The 19,001-nt window shown below is 41.2% G+C and overlaps 1 protein-coding gene across 1 annotated transcript; it reads left to right on the top strand.

Moving 5' to 3' along the window:
- The first annotated feature begins 9,819 nt into the window (after window positions 1-9,819).
- Window positions 9,820-18,631, top strand: RBBP9 (RB binding protein 9, serine hydrolase). The gene is made up of 5 exons (XM_047069007.1): window positions 9,820-9,954; window positions 11,166-11,208; window positions 12,213-12,318; window positions 15,839-15,924; window positions 16,330-18,631. The coding sequence occupies exons 1-5, from the start codon at window positions 9,856-9,858 to the stop codon at window positions 16,554-16,556; spliced, it is 561 nt and encodes a 186-aa protein (XP_046924963.1). The 5' UTR covers window positions 9,820-9,855; the 3' UTR covers window positions 16,557-18,631.
- The last annotated feature ends 370 nt before the right edge of the window (window positions 18,632-19,001 follow it).

Genomic DNA, 19,001 nt, shown 5'->3' with positions numbered 1-19,001 from the left:
AATTTTCTAAGAAGGGTTTTTAAAATTCCTACACATTTAAAGTATTGGAAGTTTAATTTCATTATTTTTGGGTAGTTTTAGGAATATTTGATTTATGTAAGTATGTATTTATCTCAATAAGCCAGTCAGAACAGAGCTCCTATTTATTTATTTATTTATTTATTTATTTAATTTTAGAGAGAGATGGTGAGTGGGGAGAAAGTAGAGGGAAAGAGAGTGAATCCCAAGCAGGCTCCACACACATCGTGGAGACTGACTCAGGCTCTATCCCACAAACAGAGCCAAAATCGAGTTGGATGCCCAACAGACTTAGTCACTCAGGCACTCCGGAACAGAGCTCCTTTAAGAGACATACTAATCTGGGGTGCCTGGACAGCTCAGTTGGTTGGGCATCTGGCTCTTGATTTTGGCTGGGGTCATAACTGATGAAGTTTTTGGGGTGATGGGGGATTTGTGGGGTCCAGAGCCAACGGCCATGAAATAATTCTTGAAGATGTTTTTGGTGCAAAAAGGTGATTTTATTAAAGCATGGGAACAGAACCCATGGGCAGGAAGAACTGCACTGGGGTCTTGATGGGAAACTCATTATACCCTCAGGTTGGGAGGGGGTCAGGCATAGAGTAAGTCTCTAAGGAATTTTGGAAGCAAGGTTTCCAGGACCTTGAGGGGCTAGCTGTTGCTAGGGAAACACCATTTATCACTGTTTAATAAAACCTCATGAAGGGTCATGAGACTCTTCATCATATGAAATGCATATCCGGGGGCCATAAGCTTGGAATATGATTGCCAGCATATATCTTGGGGCAGTTGAGATAAAGGAAGTTGATTTACAGGATCCTTGAGGTTGGGGTAATGTTAAGCTAAGGTTTTCTTTTGCCCCTAACAAAGTGTCATTATCAAGGCAGCTGAGCTCCTAGAGGGAGGTTACTCTGCTGGTTTCAAGGACTTGTCAGTGGGTTGTAGACAGTAAAGGAATTCAGTTTTTCGTTTGCCTTAGTCTCCCACATTACCATGGCAAGCACTTAAACCCCTTTCCTTTGTTCTTGGGTAGTTGGGAGTGTCCGAGGAATATCACACATATTCCACGGGGGGGGGGGGGGGGGGGGCGGGTAGAGTACCAGCCAGCCTGAATTTTGCCCTCAGCCTGCCTCATGCTCCTTCATCAATGATGTCACTGTTCCTGGGTTCCAGCCCTGTCCCACTGACAGCCTTATGTTGGGCTCCACACTGTTCGCACTGAGCCTGCTTGGGATTCTCTCTCTTTTTCTCTGTCCCTCCCCTGCGTACACTCTCTCTCTTTCTCAAAATAAACAAAAAATTTAACTAAGAAAAGAGACATACTAATCTAATTTATTAGAGGTCTCCAAACTTAGTAAACATTTCACACTCCACAACATGTGAGGGCCTTTCTTGGTTATAGCCATAAAGACACAGAGATGCATAGACACAAAGAAAGTATACAGCTTTGGGGCTCCTGGGTGGCTCAGTCAGTTGAGCGTCCGACTTCGGCTCAGGTCACGATCTTGAAGTCTGTGAGTTTGAGCCCCGCGTTGGGCTCTGTGCTGACAGGTCAGAGCCTGGAGCCTGCTTTGGATTCTGTGTCTTCCTCTCTCTCTGCCCCTTCCCCATTCATGCTCTGTCTCTCTCTCTGTCAAAAATAAATAAACGTTAAAAAATTTTTTTTAATTAAAAAAAAAGAAAGTATACAGCTTTGATTCTACAACTTTAGTCACAGGTCAGAAGTGAACACAGAAACACAAAAACTCACCAGATCAGATATAGAGTCATTCTTCTTCCCAGGAGGCATGAAAATCTTGACTGATTTGAACTCATAAATAGACAAAAAAGGCAAACAAACAAAAAAGACCAACTAGATTCTCTCTCATCTCTTATCCAAAAGAGTATATATCTCTGTAACTACCAATTAACTTAAACCACCAAATGGTCAGAAAATAAAGTCAAATTCCTGATTGCTGTTGCCACCAATGATGAGAAACATATTGGCTGTAGATGTATCAGAAACAAAACCAAAAATACAAAATCATTAAAGAGAAAAAACCTAGAGAAACAGAATCAGTTTATTGTTGTATGATTGCCACTTGAATATTCACTGTTCACTCTGAGAGCCAAAAGCAAAATATTCCTGGGCTTAATTAAGCAGCCCACAAGGTATTCTTCAGCAACATGATTTACCTGATTTTGTTAGGTGAATCCATTGGGATGCTGGTGAAACCTTCAAAATTGTTAAAGTTTCAAAAAGGTAAAATTCTGGCCCTCATACAAATATAAAATGAGCATATGTCAAAAACTCATTTATTAATGAGGTAACAAGTAAGGATGTTCAGACTGGTTCAAGGAAGAATTTGATTTATAGATTCATATTCCCTACCACACAAAACTCATTTGCATTGCTGTGGACAAGACTCATTTGCATTGTTATGGACAGGAGACATTTGCATTACTATCAGTTTTCTGTAAATTAATTTCTTTCGCTGCAGAGTTGTAAAATAGCTTAGTCAAAGATAGAGGCACATACCCCTTACAATCAGATGACCCCAGAGAGTCCTTTAAAAAATGCCCAGCATTCCATGGAAGTTCACCCATGGACTTTTGACTATTTCAAAGTCTTTCACAATTTTCGTGACATATTATTCATCATCTATAATCTAATTTCTATGTTTCTGGCTCAGACTTACCTAACATGAGATTCATATATCCAGCAACCTGCTAGATATCTCTGGGGTTTTGGCACCTGAACCTCCATGTGTCCTGTCAAGTTAATTAAAAAGAAGGCCGTTAGACTGATGTGGCTCTAATGCCATGACAGCCTACATAAGCAAACTAAAATGTAAGTACAGAAATGCCTCAAGGTTATGAAATTGAAACACTGAATACAATCAACAGCCAACTGGACAATCAAATAATTTCTTCTCTTGGCTTCTACACCTTTTCTGTTTAAGTGTTTTCCCTGACTCCTGTTGACAGAGGGCTCCTAACCACTTCCAGTTTGGTGCTGTTTGATTCAAATTGAATTTCGCTCAAATAAACTCTTACAATTAAAAAAATTTTTTTTAATGTTTTTTTTGGGAGAGTGCACATGAGCAGGGGAGGGACAAAGAGAGAGGAGGACAGAGGATCCAAAGTGGGCTCTGCACTGACAGCAGTGAGCCAGATGTGGGGCTCAAACCCACCAACTGCGAGATCATGACCTGAACCGAAGTTGGATGCTCAACCGACTGAGCCACCCAGGTGCCCCAACTCTTACAATTTTAGTATGCCTCAGTTTATCTTTTAATGGTCCTAAGCTGAATTCATTGTTCCCCTCGCCCTAAACTAACCTGTCTCTTGTACTTTCTATTTCACTTGGAGATACCATTCTCCTCCCAGTCATCCTAATAACTAGGGAGTTATTCTTGGTCCCTCCTTGTCTCTCGTGGGGTTCAGGACACACTACCAAAATATGACAGAGTATCATATTTAATATTTTAAGCTGAAGGATTTTGAGAGAGGGTAGGTGCAAGGAAGGACCCACTGACCTTCCCTGTCTCCCCTCAAACCGGTCATAAGACCATCATATGAGAGGTGCTCTGTTTTTACCAGGAGGAGACATTTGTTACCTCTGCAGACAGATGGGTGAGCCACACAAATGCCATCTTGGATAAATCCACAATGACTATCTCTCTGTGACCCGAAGCATTCTCCATAATAGCTACTCCCCTCCCACACTTTCTTTTGTCTAAACATACTATTAAGTACACCCTTGGGACATAACATTCTTAACTTTCTTTGGAGATGTGACTATGACACAACTATTCTCAAACATTTCCTCCTGTGGGGTGGGGGGTCTCCCAGAATGTATTCCCCAGCCTCTAGGGCTAAAAAAGCAGGTCTTATGAGAGATAGGGCCACAGAGATCTACTCATCCCCTTAGTAAGCCATTTCTGTAGGGGTGCCTAGGTGACTCAGTTGGTGAAGTGTCTGACTCTTGATTTGGGCTCAGGTGATAATCTCATAATCAAGACCCGCATTGGGCTCTGCACTGACAGGGGACTCTGCTTGGGATTCTCTTTCTGCCCCTCACCAGCCTGCATGCACTCTCTCTCAGAATAAATAAACATTAAAAAAAAAAAACACATTTCTGTCAAGCTGGATTTATCAGGATTTTCCTTTGGTCTTACGACTCCTTGAGCCTTTGGAAGTCATTTTGTGTATGCCTCCCTTTCACAGAACAGATGCCAAGAGGAATCAGAATGAATAGGCCTTGCTAAATTTCTTCCCTTATTAACTACCCTTATTTCATATGCTTTTGTTCTATTGCATTTTCCTCATGACCTACCACTCTTCATAAAACCTAGCATAAAAACAATCCGGTTTAACTGCTTTGTTGGGTTTTCATTTCCTTTAACAAAAAAAAATTTTTAATGTTTATGTATTTTTGAGAGAGAGAGATAGAGACAGATAGAGAGCAGGGGAGGGGCAGAGAGAGAGGGAGACACAGAATCTGAAGCAGGTCCAGGCTCTGAGCTGTCAGCACAGAGCCCGATGTGGGGCTTGAACCCACAAACTGTGAGATCATGACCTGAGCCGAAGTTGGACACTTAACGAACTGAACCACCCAGGTGCCCCGGGTTTTCATTTCCTGATGAAGGCTCCCATGTCATGTAAAACATATTTAAAAAATCAATTTTTTGTATGTTCTTCTCTTGCTTATATGTCTTTTGTTTCAGAGCCCCAGCCAAGAGCCTAGAAGGGTAGAAGGAAAAGATATTTTTTTCTTCCCCTACCTCTTTAACACCCCAACCCTGAAAGTAATAATGCATCACTTGGGCCTGTGGGGTTTTTTATTCTAAATGCTTCTCATTTCCATCTAGCTACTTAGTTCAAGCCCTCATTCACTTTTCCCAAATGACCACAATAGCCTCCTAAATGATCTCTTTGCCAAAATTTTGCCAAACCCAAATCTCACTTTGGTTGCCAGAGAGATTTTTCAGAACCACACATCTGACCCTGACCTTGCCTTGTTGAAAACTACCTAGCTTTCCCTCACTCACAGGATAAAGTAGATGTCCCCTCTTGCTGTACAAGGGTCTCCATGATCTATTTACCTCAGTGCTACGTATTGAACCAGTTGTCTCTCCCAGCCTGTATGCTGTGTCTCACCTCTGTGCTCCTGTATGTCCCTCCTCTCTGCTAAGAACCACCCGGTCACCACCATGCTTTTCCCACTTGACTCTCATGTGTCCTTCAAGACTCCAAAGAAGCTTTCCTTATATTCTCCTTTCTTCTTATTGGTTAAAACAATAATATGTGAAAGAAATAGCAAAGGAGCTCAGAAGGTATTTGCTTGGACAGTGAGTTTGGAGAGTCACAGACAAACCACCTAAAGAAGAGATTCTGACCTGAAAAGAAAAGTTCAGGCAAAGGAAGGTGATTCAGAAAGACAGTCTTAGAGGTTGGTGGTGGCTGAGTGTGTCAGAAAAATGAAAACAACTTTCTCAAGTTCTTGAGAATGGCTCTTTCAATGTTAGCAAATGATGTACCAGACAGAAATGTGCATTTTCAATGTTTTTAGTTCATAAAGATGATGTTTTAGTTTTGAAACCAAGCTATATTTTCCGTGATAATGGCAAGTTCAGAAAATGGTTGCCCAAGAGATAGAAGGTAGAAAAGAAAACAAGGCAGATTTAATGGTAAGTACATAATCTTTGCCATCATTATCAACAAAACAATCTGAGAAGGTTGACAGTTGAGACCATTACCTTATTTTTCTCCTTCTCAAAGGAAGAGTCAACTACCTTGTGAGTGAAAAGAAACACAAATCTTTTTGTGTGTGCATGTGTGTGCAAAAAGGTGATTTTATTAAAGCACGGGGCACAGGGACAGGACCTGTGGGCAGAAAGAGCTGCTGAAAAAAGATCTTAAAACAAATCTTAAGGAAGGATAAATCCTTTTCAGCTCACAGTTCCTTTTAATAGAGTGTCATTGTTCCTTGAACTAAAAACCACTAAGCAAATGGTCTCTAGGCTACAGGAATGCCTCTGCTTGTTTTAATTTATATTTAAATTTTAGGGGCACTTGGGTGGCTCAGTTGGTTGAGCGTTCAACTCTTGATTTTGGTATCGCTTCTCGGCCTTCTGGCTAAGGTCAAGTGCAACTCTTGATTTTGGCTCATATCATGTTCCCAGGATCATGAGATCAAGTCCCACATCAGGCTCTGTGCGGAGAGTGGAGCCTGCTTGAGATTCTCTCTCTCTCTCTCTCTCTCTCTCTCTCTCTGCTCCTCTCCCCTACTTGTGCCTGCTTGCTCTCTCTCTCTTTAAAAAAATAACAAAAAAATAAAATAAAATAATTTTTAAACAGCTTTATTGAGGTATAATTGACACACAATAAGCAGCACATATTTGAAGTGTATAATATGTTAAGTTTTGACTACCATCACCATCAGGATAGTGAACATGTATATCATCCCACAATGTTTCCTTGTGCCCCTGTTATTTTCCATAGTTTTAACTTATTATTATTATTATTTTAATGTTTATTTATTTTTGAGAGACAGACATAATGCAAACAGGGAAAGGGCAGAGAGAGAGGGAGACACAGAATCTGAAGCAGGCTCCAGCCTCTGAGCTGTCAGCACAGAGCCTGATGCAGGGCTTGAAATCACAAACAGTGAGATCATGACCTGAGCCAAAGTCGGATGCTTAACCAACTGAGCCACCCAGGTGCCCCTCCACAGTTTTAAGTGAGTGGAATAATACGGTATGTACTCTTTTTGTTGTTGTTGTTGTTGTCTAGCATCTTTCACTCAGCATAATTATTTTGAGACTAATCCATGGTGGTGTGTGTCTCAGTAATTCATTCCTTCTGAAGTGAATACGGTTACATTTAAAGTCCAGACTAATATGGGGTGCCTGGGTGGCTCAATTGGTTAAGCGTCTGACTTTGGCTCAGGTCATGATCTCGTGGTTGTGTGTTTGAGCCCTGCCTTAGGCTCTGTGCTGACAGCTCAGAGCCTGCAGCCTGCTTTGGATTCTGTGTCTTCCTCTATCTCTGCTCCTCCCCTGCTCTCACTCTGTCTCTCTCTCTCTCTCAAAAATAAACATTAAAAAATGATAAAATTCAAGCTAATATGTATGGAAGTGGCCTTATGAATATTATCTGTGTACTTTATTTATAAAGACTGATTATGACTCCCTTAGTAAATTAATATATTATACATTGCAATTAATAAAGTAATTTCAAAGTAAAAAAATAAATAAATAAATAAAAAATAAATAAAATTCAATAACATTGACTTCTTTTTAATGTTTTATTTATTTTTGAGAGAGAGAGAATGTGCAAGTGGGGTAGGGGCAGAGAGAGACCTACAGAGGATCTGAAGTGGGTTCTCCTCTGACAGCAGTGAGGCTTGAACTCACAAACTGTGAGATCATGACCTAAGCCGAAGTCATATATGCTCAATGTGCTGAGCCACCCAGGCACCCCTCGACTTTTTTGTTCTTGTTGTTTATGTATTTATTTTTAGAGATAGAGAATTAGCAGGAGAGGGGCAAAGAGAGAGGGCAAGAAAGAGAGTCCTAACAGCATGGAGCCCGATGCGGGGCTCAAACCCAGAAACCGTGAGATCTTGACCTGAGCAGAAACCAAGAGTTGTATGCTTAACCCACTGAGCCACCCAGGTGCCCCAATAACATTGGGCTTTTCAAAAAATTCATAGTCTAAAGTTCAAGAAGGAAGAGTATGCGTGGCTCTTCCTAAAGAATGCGGTGGTGGGGCAGTGTATCTTGATCACCTGCTTGTGCCTATTCAAACAATAAACTGTGGGGGTGCCTGGGTGGCTTGGTTAAGCCAGCAGGTCTTGATTTTGGCTCAGGTCATGATCTCGTGGTTGGTGGGTTCAAGCTCTGCATTGGGCTCTGTGCTGACAGTGTGGAGCCTGCTTGGGATTCTCTCTCCTCCCTCTCTCTGCTCCTCCCACCTCGTTCTCTCTCTCTCTCACTCTCTCAAAATAAATAAATAAATAAACTTAAAAAAAATAAAGTGCCTAAGAGTGTTTCTCAGTAACAAATGCAGAAACATGCCTGATGTACAAAGTGAGTAAGTTCATAGGAGAGGCAAGGAATAAGAAACACTTTTCTGTTCATTCTAATTTTTTGTTGTTGTTTTGAAAGAGAGAGAGAGAGAGAGAGAGAGAGAGCACCCAAGCAGGGGAGGGGCAGAGGGAAAGAGAAACTTATTTTCAATATTTAATTATTTTTGAGAGAGAGAGAGAGAGAGAGAGAGAGAGAGAGAGAGAGAACGAGCAGGGGAGGGGCAAAGAGAGAGGGAGACATAGAATCTGAAGCAGGCTCCAGGCTCCAAGCCATCAGCACAGCCTACAAACCGTGAAATCATGACCTGAGCCAAAGTCAGATCCTTAACTGACTGAACCACCCAGGTGTCCCAAGGAAGAGAGAGAATCTTAAGTAGGCTTCATGCCCAGTGTGGAGCCTCACATTGGGCTCCATCCCACCACTCATGGCTTGAGCCAAAATCAAAAGTCAGATGCCTAATGAACTGAGCCACCCAGGCGCCCCTGTTTATTCCCATTTTTAACCACATAAGCATACATTTGCCCACCCCAGTATAAAAGATTTTGATAAATCTATAAGGTATATGTGTTTCCTAAAATTTCAGGACTGCCATATTATAATAGGTAAACCACTGCATTGCTACTTCAGTTTTCCCAGTCTCTAAATTTGTTAAAGTATTGATGTGGAAAATATTGGGGTTCGGAGAAAGAATTCTTGAGATATCTTTGGTGCAAAAAGGTGGTTTTATTAAAGCACAGAGACAGGCTTCGTGCGCAGAAAGTGCTGCACTGGGGTTGTGACGGTGACTGATTATATACCTTCAGGTTGGGAGGGGGTTAGGGACAGGGAAAGTCTCTAAGGTATTTTGGCAACAAGGTTTCCAGGACACTGAGGGGCTAGTTGCTGTTAGGCAAATGTCATTTATTACTGTTTAGTAAAAACTCAATCATGAGACCCTTCAGATGTATATTAAGGGGCTGTAAGCTTGCAGTACTATTGTCAACATATATCTGGGGAAGGGGAGAGATAAAGGAAGTTTCCAAAGGAATTTTTTTATGTTTAAAGTAGACTTACAGGATCCTGGAGGTCCAAATAACATTAAGCTAAGATTGCCTTTTGCCCTTAGCAAGTTGTCATCATCAAGGGAGCTGAGCTTCCAGAGGACTATCACTTTGCCTGTCTCAAGGACTTGTCATTGGGCTGTAAGTTGTAAGGAAATATTATTTTTTTCTTCTGCCTTTGTTCCTCACATCAATTGTGAATGTTATCCATGTGCCATCACCAATGGTGATAGCTTTTAAAAGGACAACATTGAAAGCAATGAAAAATAACAACCAGGGCTGACAGTGACAACTGTACTAGCAACAAATGTTTCAAAATCAGAAGGAAAAGTAATAAGAATTCCACGAGTCCTCAACTCATAAAAAGGTTATTTCTGTATATTTGGAACTAAAACCACACTTTCCAATAGAAATATATCATAATTCTAGTAAAGGGAGAGTATATTCTGGGCGTGTGACAGCCTGTCCTAAATAAGGCGAGGAGGGGACCAGACCGCTAGCAAGAGGCAAGTGAAAGGCGATTTATATTTGCTGGAAACTCGGAAGTTTGCTTTGGCCACCTTCTTCAGTAAGGGCGGCCAGAGTCCAAGAGCCGGCCCACCGGCGCCCCCAGAACTACAATTCCCAGAATGCCACAGTGCAGGCTCCCAGCGGATGCAGTCTCGGACTCCCGGCCCTGCAGGCCCTGCTGCTTGCTGGTCGACATCGGCCCCTCTGCGCTCATGGCTTCCCCGAACAAGGCAGTTATTGTTCCTGGGAATGGAGGTGGGGATGTGGCCACCCACGGCTGGTACGGCTGGGTGAAGAAGGGGCTGGAGCAGGTAAGAGACAAGCCTGACCGCGCTGGGAGCCTTGAGGGGACGGAGGGGACAGTGGACTGAAGTTTGAACGTGTGTTCACCTCGTCCCCAGCCCCCCACCCCTTCAGCGAAGCCCCGTGTTTTCACTGCTCTCCCCGCTGCCCTGTCTCAAACTCTAGAACTAGTGGTCAGAATTTTGGTGGATAAAACTGCCCGGAAGACTTCTCTGAAGATTCAGTGGTTAGAGTACAAGGCACCACCTCTTAGAGCACCCCCCTGTCTCTCTGCATCTGTTGCTGGTTCAGATTTGGGGCTTACTAGATAAGTGTATCTCTGTCTTCTCTGCTTCCTGCCTCAGATTAAAAAAAAAAAAAAATCAGTATGTAATATTTAATATAGGAAAAAGATGAATGTAACATACATGGAAATTGTGAAGTATAATGTAATGAATACCTGAGACTCCATAACCAAACTAAACTCTGCAACATTAACAATACCTTGGAAGCCACATGTATACCCCCCCAATCCCATTTCCCTGAAATTTTTTTCATTTGCTCCTCTTTTAAAAATGAACATACTTTTGCAGCTATGTGGGTATACTTTGAACAATATCTTATTTAATTTGGTTTCTTTGTGAGCTTTACACAAATGGCGTTGTGTCCCACTGTAATTGTCTTGTGCATCTTGATTTTTTTTTTTAACCTCTTCCATAACCAGTCAATAGGACTGCTTCCTGGGTTGCCATCCTTTAGAGCTCTAGAGTATGTGTCTAGAAGAAAATTTCAGGTTGTGGCTGAAAACCGAGGCCAGAGCTACAGATCAAAAAGAGCAGGACTGAAGTTGTCCAAGAGGGTGGGATCTCCAACTTTCTGTACCACATTTTGTACCATGTTTTACCTACTTCCTGGTGCACAGTCTTTTGGACTCCAGTTTGTCTAGAATGCATTCATTCATGATGCCTCTGTAGATACATGCCTACGGTGATAAACAGAGATGTACAAATGCAAATATGTACAGAGCTGGCTAGGTAAGAACTACAGACAGAAGGCAGTTTATCAGGAGGGATTGTCTGTTCACATGGAATCCAATGGCACTTAACCTGCTTCATTTCATAATGTAAGCAAAGACTTATTGAATTGATAGAGATCATATCAGGTGTCTCATTTCTTATTAGCAAAGTATTAGTTGTAATTAAGCTCTTTATTATAGCTTTTTTTTCCCCTCATGTCATAGATACCTGGTTTCCAGTGTTTGGCTAAAAACATGCCTGACCCAAGTAAGTTTTAAACATGTTTTTAAATAGCCTCATCGTGTTGGGTTTTGATCTTGCCATTTTCCTGGTATAGAACAGGAATATCATAGTAGAGAAGCCAAAGGGAATATATTCCTAAGAATGAATGAAGGCAAGTAGTTTGGGGAAAAGGGTGTAAACCAAAAAGCATCATAGAAAATTCTAGTAAGGATCGAGAAAAGCACCCAGGCTTGGTAAAATTTAATTTTCCACTTTTTAAGCAACTCAGTTTTCCCTTCTATAAGTCAACAGATTCAACAGATATTTTCAGGCAAAATGTGTGAGTGTTTCATGTGAGACAGAGATATGATAAAACTTCACAGCACCTATATGAAATCCAAATATTTCAAAATGTAACACTGCCACTTTTGTTCTGACTATGCCCATGACTTGTGTCAGGAATTTCCTCTTAGGAAAGAAAGCATATTTATACATGTGAATTTGAGAATGTTGTCTAGTTATTTCTTTTTTTAAAAATTTTTAAATTTATTTTTGAGAGAGAGAGAGGCAGAGTACGAGCAGAGGAGGGGCAGAGAGAGAGAGGGAGACACAGAATCCAAAGAAGCCTCCAGGCTCTGAGCTGTCAACACAGAGCCCAATGAGGGGCTCAAACTCATGAACCATGAGATCATGGCCTGAGCTGAAGTCGGATGCTTAACCGACTGAGCCACCCAGGTGCCCCTAGAGTTATCTCTTAAGTTTACATTAAAGCTGCAGAATTATATTTTTATTATTTCCTATTTTCTTATAAGAACATGGTAAAATAAAAAAAAAAAAAAGCCATATATATATATAGCAAAACTATGGACTTGAGTCCCTCAAACAGCAACATATAAATCTTTGGCTCTATTGAAACAGCCCCGTCTCCTATATGGTCCTGAAGTTCTTAAGTTGAGAAATGCTAAGTAGTCCTCTGTCAGAAAGGTGGGGTGGTATTAGACTAAGACTGTCCCTATCAAATGACACTCTTTCTTTACCCCGAACCTTAGTTACAGCTCGAGAGAGCATCTGGCTGCCCTTCATGGAGACGGAGCTGCACTGTGATGAGAAGACCATCATCATAGGCCACAGTTCTGGGGCCATTGCAGCCATGAGGTGCGATCCTTGTTCAATAGTCACCCTGTGTGGGCTCCAGCTGGCTTACAGACCTCACTGCAGTTCCTTGAACTTGCCAACTCTGTACCTACCTTAGGCCTGTGCTGGCCCCGGTTCTACCTGGTATACTGTTTCTAGGTACTTGCATGGCTTTCTTTTAAGTCTCTACTTAATGTCTCTTTTCACTGAGGCCTAATCACTCCAAATGAAACAATGGCTCCTATCCCCTTTATATCTTGGTATCCCTCTTTTAATCTATTACACTTTTCAACATCTGATGTCTTGTTTATTTCTTGCCTGTCTCTGGCCAATAAAAATGTAAGCAACATGAGGGTGGGGCTTTGTTCACTCTGACACTGGGACCTTAGTGCCTAGAAGAGTGTCTGTCATATGGTAGGTGCTAAGGTGCTAAATAAATATTTGTTGGAGGGCAGAGGCTGTTACACCACCCTCCACCACTCCCCCCCCCCCCCCCCCCCCCCCGTCTTAGGATTCATGATACTTCCTGATGCTCTCGGTTATAACATGTCTCTCCCTTTAGGCTTATGAGGCCTAGAGGATAGGACTTAGCTGGCTGAATAAGCATATTAGGGTTGGGTTTCTTGCACATTTGCTAGGCTGGATGAGGAAGGAATACAGTTTTTGTGTAACCTCTTGTCCCAAGCAGTCGCTCAGGCTGGCATATAAATTGCATGTCAGGGACCCCTGCCAAATTCCATAGCCTTTCTGCCATTTGAAGCTATGAGATAATGCTTTCCAGTGTGGAGCTTAGTGTTCATAAGCTGCCAAAGGTTGTCTGGAAAATGAAGAAATCCCTTTATGCTGAAATCTGTACCAACTCAAGGCCAACTGAATTTTTCTCAGGCTATTGGCTAATAAAGATGTGCCTTCTTTTTAAAAAAATTTTTAAATGTTTATTTATTTTGGGGAGACAGAGAGACAGAGTGCAAGCAGGGGAGGGGCAGAGAGAGAGGAAGACACAGAACCCAAAGCAGGCTCCAGGCTCCAGGCTGTCAGCACAGAGCCCGACACGGGGTTCAAACCAATGAAGCATGGGATCGTGACCTGGGCCGAAGTTGGATGTTCAACTGACTGAGCCACCCAGGCACCCCAGATGTGCCTTCTTTTAAAGATCCCTGTAACTGGGGCACCTTGGGTGGCTCAGTCGGTTGGGTGTCTGACTCTTGATTTTGGCTCAGGTCATGATCTCATGGTTCATGGGTTCGAGCCCCACATTGGGCTTTGTGCTGGCAGGGCAGTGCCTGCTTGGTATCCTCTTTCTCTGCCCCACCCCTGCTCATGCTCTTTCTCTCTCTCTCAAAATAAATAAACTTAAAAAAAAAAAAAAAGATCCCTGGAGCACCTGGGTGGCTCAGTTGGTTAAGCGTCGGACTTTGGCTCAGGTCATAATCTCATGGTTTGTGGGTTCAGGCCCTGCTTGTCAGGTTCTGTGCTGACACTCGGACCCTAAAGCCTGCTTCAGATTCTGTGTCTCCCTCTTTCTCTGCCCTTCCCCTGCTTACGTTCTCTCTCTTAAAAATAAAATAAAAAATGGGGCGCCTGGGTGGCTCAGTCGATTAAGCATCCGACTTCGGCTCAGGTCACGATCTCACAGTCCGTGAGTTCGAGCCCCGCGTCGGACTCTGGGCTGATGGCTCAGAGCCTGGAGCCTGCTTCCGATTCTGTGTCTCCTTCTCTCTCTGCCCCTCCCCCATTCATGCTCTGTCTCTCTCTGTCTCAAAAATAAATAAAAAACGTTAAAAAAAATTAAAAAAAAATAAATAAAAAATAATAAACTCACTGCAAGATTGTCTGCAACCTAAAAATTAACATCTAAAGTTAAGGTAGGCAAGGAGAAAATACATGCCAGTATGTGGTATAAGATGGTAGGGGAAAAGGATATTGGTAGGGCCACAGAGGACCACCCTGCGGATTACTTACTAATCACAAAGTGGACAATTGTGTCTTTACAATGGATATCTGATATCACCTTAAGTAATCAAACTTAATCTCACCAATAAAGGGACACTGGCATTGTGTGTCTCTGATGTGATGGAGTGGGAAGGACACATTGCCTATGTAGTATTCTTGCCAAAAATGTTTAACCTCTGTCTAATCACGAGGAAACAAAAATTCAATTTAGGGGTGATATACAAGACAATTAATTGGCTTATTAAACTCTTAGAAAATGTCAATGTCACTTAAAAAATTTAAAAGGGACTAAAGAGTCATGAAAACCAAATGCAATGTGTGATCTTTGACTGGATCTAGGATTGAAAAGCAGTTTTGGGGTGCTTGGTGGCTCAGTTGTTTAAGTGTCTGTATCTTGATTTTGGCTCAGGTCGTGATCTCATAGTTTGTGAGTTCAAGCGCCATTATCAGGATCTGTGTATTACTGTCTCAGTGTTAAATGTACTGGGTGTAATAATGGCACTGTGGATATGTAAGAGAATACCTTGTTCTTAGGGGACACAGTTGATGTATTTAGGTGTGAAGTGTGGTAAAATGAATGAATCAAGTGCTTGTTGTTCTAACTGTCCTGTAGGTTTGAAATTTTTCAAAACAAATTGTTGGGCAAAAAGTTTAGACTGCAAAACAAAATACCAACCCTAAATTTTTCCTGGCACAAAGGCCCCTTGAAGCTATTACTATTCCACATCTTTCCCTAGCCTAATCTTTGCCGAGTGTCTGCTTGTGGGCACTGTACTAGGCACCAGGGTCATAGAAATCAAGAAGGCTCACACCTGCCCTTAAGGAGCTGAAGGTTTATTGGGGAAGACAGATATAATACAACGCAAAGAGTAATACAATACAATGTGGAATGTGCAGCAAAAGAGGTACATTTCCGCTATGGTACATAAAATACGGTTCACAGATCACTTGTATTAGTCATCCGGGTTGTGGGGGAGGTGTCATGCCTTAAGATGCAGATCCCTGGGCCTCATACCAACTTTGAATCAGATGCTCCGGGACTGAATCTACAGGTTAACCAAACCAAGCAATGCTGATGCATACTGAAGGTAGGTTAATAGGCACATCAAAGAGAATGATTACACTTAAAAAAAAATTTTGGGGGGAGGGGGAGAGTGCAATCGGGAGGGGCAGAAAGAGGGGGACAGGATCTGAAGCAGGCTCTGCTGTGACAGGCTGATAGCAGCAAGCCTGATGTGGGGCTCAAACTCATGAACCGCGAGATCATGACCTGAGCCGAAGTTGGACACTCAACCGACTGAGCCACCCAGTTGCCCCCACTTTTTGTTTTTTTTGAAAGGATTACCAAAGAGGTTTGGACTACCTTGAAAAATAAGTAGAAACTCATCAAGTAGCCAAGGGTAATTTATTAACCACTGGGCTTGGAGTTCTGTAGTTTCCTTACTTTTTTTAAATTAACCTCAACAGCACCTGTTTTCTGTAAGCTAGATCAAATGAGTTTTCATGTGTTTTTTTTTGTTTCTTTTTTTACTTTTCGGCAATCAGATTTAACATTAAGTATTAGTTGACATCATTTCTCTTTCTCCAGGTATGCAGAAACACACCGAGTATATGCTATTGTGTTAGTGTCTGCATATACCTCTGACTTGGGGGATGAAAACGAGCGTGCCAGTGGTAAGTTTGAAACCAATTCAGTGGTAAGTTTGAAACCCTTCCTCTAATCACAGGGCTACCTGTTCAGGTTAAACAGTACTGGCTTTTGAATAGGCTAAAAAAACCCTCTCGTAAGAGATGAGAAACATTTGCTGCCCTTCTTTTTTACAAATTAGACCCTTTGAGAGGTGATAGACCATTTTCTAAATGCATTGAACCCTAGAGGCCTGATTTTATCTGAGCCACATATGCCCCTTCACAAGTAGCTATGGTATTAAGCCCTACAGATTTGAAAACTAATGGACTTGTAACTCACAGGCTCAGATTCTGTGTGTCTGCTATGGTCTTCACTAGATATTTTACCATGGCTAGAATGGGAATTATCCATGGGCGGTAATAGGCTATATGTATATTTTTTTCCCATAGGATACTTCAACCGTCCCTGGGAGTGGGAGAAGATCAAAGCCAACTGCCTTTACATTGTGCAGTTTGGCTCCACTGATGATCCTTTCCTTCCCTGGAAGGAACAACAAGAAGTGGCTGATAGGTTGGAAGCCAAACTGTACAGATTCACTGACCGTGGCCACTTTCAGAATATGGAGTTTCATGAACTGATTAGCGTGGTAAAGTCTATGCTGAAAGTACCAGCATAGGTAGGATTACTTCTGCTATTTTACATTCCAATATGGGGTAGAGCAATGATCAGGTTATTAATAGATGAAAATTATCTATTATGAGATGATTAGTAGACACATAAAACAGATCAAAGTTCCAGAAAAATAACCCAGAAGTTCAATATTCAAACTAAGTTACAAACTGCGTTTCCATTTTCCATTGGATTTCTATCTCACAAACTGCCATGAACTAAAGCAGTATTTTTCTCATTTGATCAGGGACATAAGGACAGTTTAACCACCTTTATCTGTCCAAAGTGAGTAAGATAGAAGTGGAATCCAGCTTTCCTGATTCCCAGTTCACATTAAAACTAGTTTGTGTATGTTGTAGGAGTTGTACTCCTCTTTGAAATGAACCTTTTTCTAGTTGGCAGGGTGGGGTGGGGTGAGGAAAACGACTAAAGATCCAGAGTGTTGGCTTAGAGCTCAAAACACTAGCTGTTCTGAGCTGGCCCAAGACATTAAACCCAGACTGGGGCCTTCATCTTTGACCCCTGCCCCAGTCCTTCAAACATGTTGAGGGAGAGGGATACATATGGATCTAAGAGTTGGGTCTGCCAGGTCGGGCAGGGAACAGAAGCCCAGCCTGTACAAATATGTCAGCATAGCCAACCAGATGTGTGCTAGACCAGCGTGGTGGGAATTTGGGCAGCATGGAGAACTCGTGCCCTTTCTAAATTGTTGCCATCTGGGAAGGTAGCAGGGTGTTGCCAATTTTCTGATTTTTTGAGGGAAAAACTTCATGCAGTGGTTTTCATATCTAGGGACTATATGTTTATATACACAGTTTATATGTATATGAATTATGCCCAATATATGTACATATGGATTACATAAGTCGACAACGACAGCATAAATAAAAAATGTACAAACACTGCAAGACACACAAAGTCCAAGCCGCCCATTTGTGACCTCTGCCATTAGGAATTTACTTATCCAGGTGCTTTAAATGATTCTCTCTAAGCCTGAGAAACAAATTTAATGTCAAAGGATGAAATCATGGGAACAATTTAGATTTTGTTACAAAATTCTAAGTAATCTTTCCATACTTCAAATTTTGTTCTGTAAAGAGTTCTACCTTTTAAATTCTATGTTCCGTTAGCTCACTTTCAAGCATCATTCCACTTTTCTTCTGATCATACTCCTTCAAAAAATTTTTTTCTTTCCAATATTTTTTGGCTGTTACAATCCCTAAGTATTGACTCAAAACAATTTCCAGTGACTTTGTACATGTTACAGAACCTTATGTTTGCTGCAAAAATATGAATTAACTCACTATTTATGTCTACAGGAGATTCAAAGCCACCATTTTAACCTGAAAAGTCTTGGCTTCTAAATGTGTTCAAAGAAAAAATGGAAAGACTCTAAACTTTTAATAGCAGTTATCTTTGGGGAATGGGAATTTTAGGTACAGTGTGAAGGAAGTCTCCTTTTTATTTTGTACACCTGGGGATTGAGTTTGTTATAGTGAACATTACTTTTATAATTAAAATGACTATGTTTAAAACAACTCATTTGACATGTTAGTGAGAAGCAAATTAGATAAAACAATTGAGTAGTAATTTTCTTAAAGATGTTTGATTTGACCAAGTCTATAACCAAAGTTTGATTCTATTTGAATTGTTTGGAATTAGTAATCATTCTACTTACTCTTGGCCTTGTTTTCTGAAGTCCTTTTGCAAAAAATTACAAACTTACACTACAAATAACAGTTAATAATATTTTGTCCTCTTTCTCCACAGAAAAATACATACAAGTGAGAAATAATTTTGATATCCTTCATTCTATAATTAACATAGACCTATGTGACTGTAAGGATTGTGCTATATAATATGGTAGCCAGTAACCACAGGTAGCCATAAATTGAATTCATTTCTTCATTCAAGTCTTAACAGTCACGAAGTGACAAGTGGGTACTTTTACTGAACAGCAGATGTGGAATACTGTCACTATAAATTGTCCAGCAGCAGTAATTTGGGCATGTATTTTCTTCCCTTACCCACAATCTAATAATGAGTAATAGTTCAAAGTAAAAGTCACTCAACTTGAAATTACTTGTTTGACTAGTTTTTACTCAGCTGATCACCATAAAAATCATGGCTCATAAAATTTACTCCTCATCAAACGAAGCTCAGAGGAATTTTATAGAAGAATGCCACATAAACTATCCATTTAACCACTGAATCACGGTCTCTCAGGATTGTCTGACTCCCTATGATCATTAGTAAGCAGAACAGAAGGGCCATGACAGACTTCAGGGTGTATCTCTTCTCAGGTGACCAAAATACCTTATACTAAATGGAAATCAACTGTAAGGATTAGGACGTCACCACAATTTGATTTTTTTTTTAATTTTTTTTGGTGTCATCAGTCTAGAGCCCCATAATTTGTTTTGGTCAAAGCTTACTTCTGGTGGGTAAATAT

Source organism: Lynx rufus, unplaced genomic scaffold (assembly GCF_022079265.1).
Source record: "Lynx rufus isolate CCGP_SWC_20201006 ecotype Redwood Valley unplaced genomic scaffold, mLynRuf1.p SCAF_8, whole genome shotgun sequence".
Lineage (NCBI taxonomy): Eukaryota > Metazoa > Chordata > Mammalia > Carnivora > Felidae > Lynx > Lynx rufus.
This window is presented reverse-complemented; position numbering and strand designations above follow the sequence as displayed.

Coding starts and splice junctions, on each gene's coding strand:
- RBBP9 (XM_047069007.1), top strand. CDS start 9,856: ATGGCTTCCCCGAACAAGGCAGTTATTGTTCCTGGGAATGGAGGTGGG. Junction 11,209..12,212: donor TAAAAACATGCCTGACCCAA/GTAAGTTTTAAA, acceptor CCCGAACCTTAG/TTACAGCTCGAGAGAGCATC. Junction 15,925..16,329: donor TGAAAACGAGCGTGCCAGTG/GTAAGTTTGAAA, acceptor TTTTTCCCATAG/GATACTTCAACCGTCCCTGG.